Below are 472 nucleotides of genomic sequence, written 5' to 3' on the forward strand. Positions count from 1 at the left end.
TTATTTCTCTGTCTCTCTATTTCTCACTCTCTCCCTCAGTATGTATCTCTATATGTTTATTTATTGATACATTGATATACATATAAGCACATATATGTATAGATATATATACATATATATTATATATACATATAAGCACATATATGTATAGATATATATACATATATATTATATATACATATTATATATATATATATATATATATATATGTGTGTGTGTGTGTATAGATGGGGTCTGGGTTGAGTATAGAAGAGAAGGCGTTGGCTTATATAAGTGTGCGTTTGTTATCACAAAGTTTTTTTAATATAATAAGAACAGATGAGCAGCTAGGGTACAATCCTCATATAAAAATAAAGAGGATAGAGAGAAGAATATATATTATATTTTCTCTTACTTCTCGATATAACCCAGTATATATACAAAAAAGAATAAAATATTTTTTATTTAGAAAAAAAAAAAAAAAATATCTATA

At 23.5% G+C, this 472-nt stretch overlaps 1 protein-coding gene across 1 annotated transcript in view; it reads left to right on the forward strand.

The window, feature by feature from the left end:
* The window catches only part of EMH_0075590 (M16 family peptidase, putative), a gene marked incomplete at both ends in the record, with an annotated part of 2,411 nt that extends 2,168 nt beyond the window's left edge, over window positions 1–243 (forward strand). Inside the window, one exon of the mRNA XM_013499615.1 lies at window positions 228–243. Within this exon, the coding sequence (XP_013355069.1) occupies window positions 228–243 (16 nt within the window). The remainder of the gene's footprint in view (window positions 1–227) is intronic.
* Between the last annotated feature and the right edge of the window lie 229 nt (window positions 244–472).

Source organism: Eimeria mitis, genomic scaffold (assembly GCF_000499745.2).
Source record: "Eimeria mitis Houghton genomic scaffold, Emh_scaff4492, whole genome shotgun sequence".
Taxonomy (NCBI): Eukaryota; Apicomplexa; class Conoidasida; order Eucoccidiorida; family Eimeriidae; genus Eimeria; species Eimeria mitis.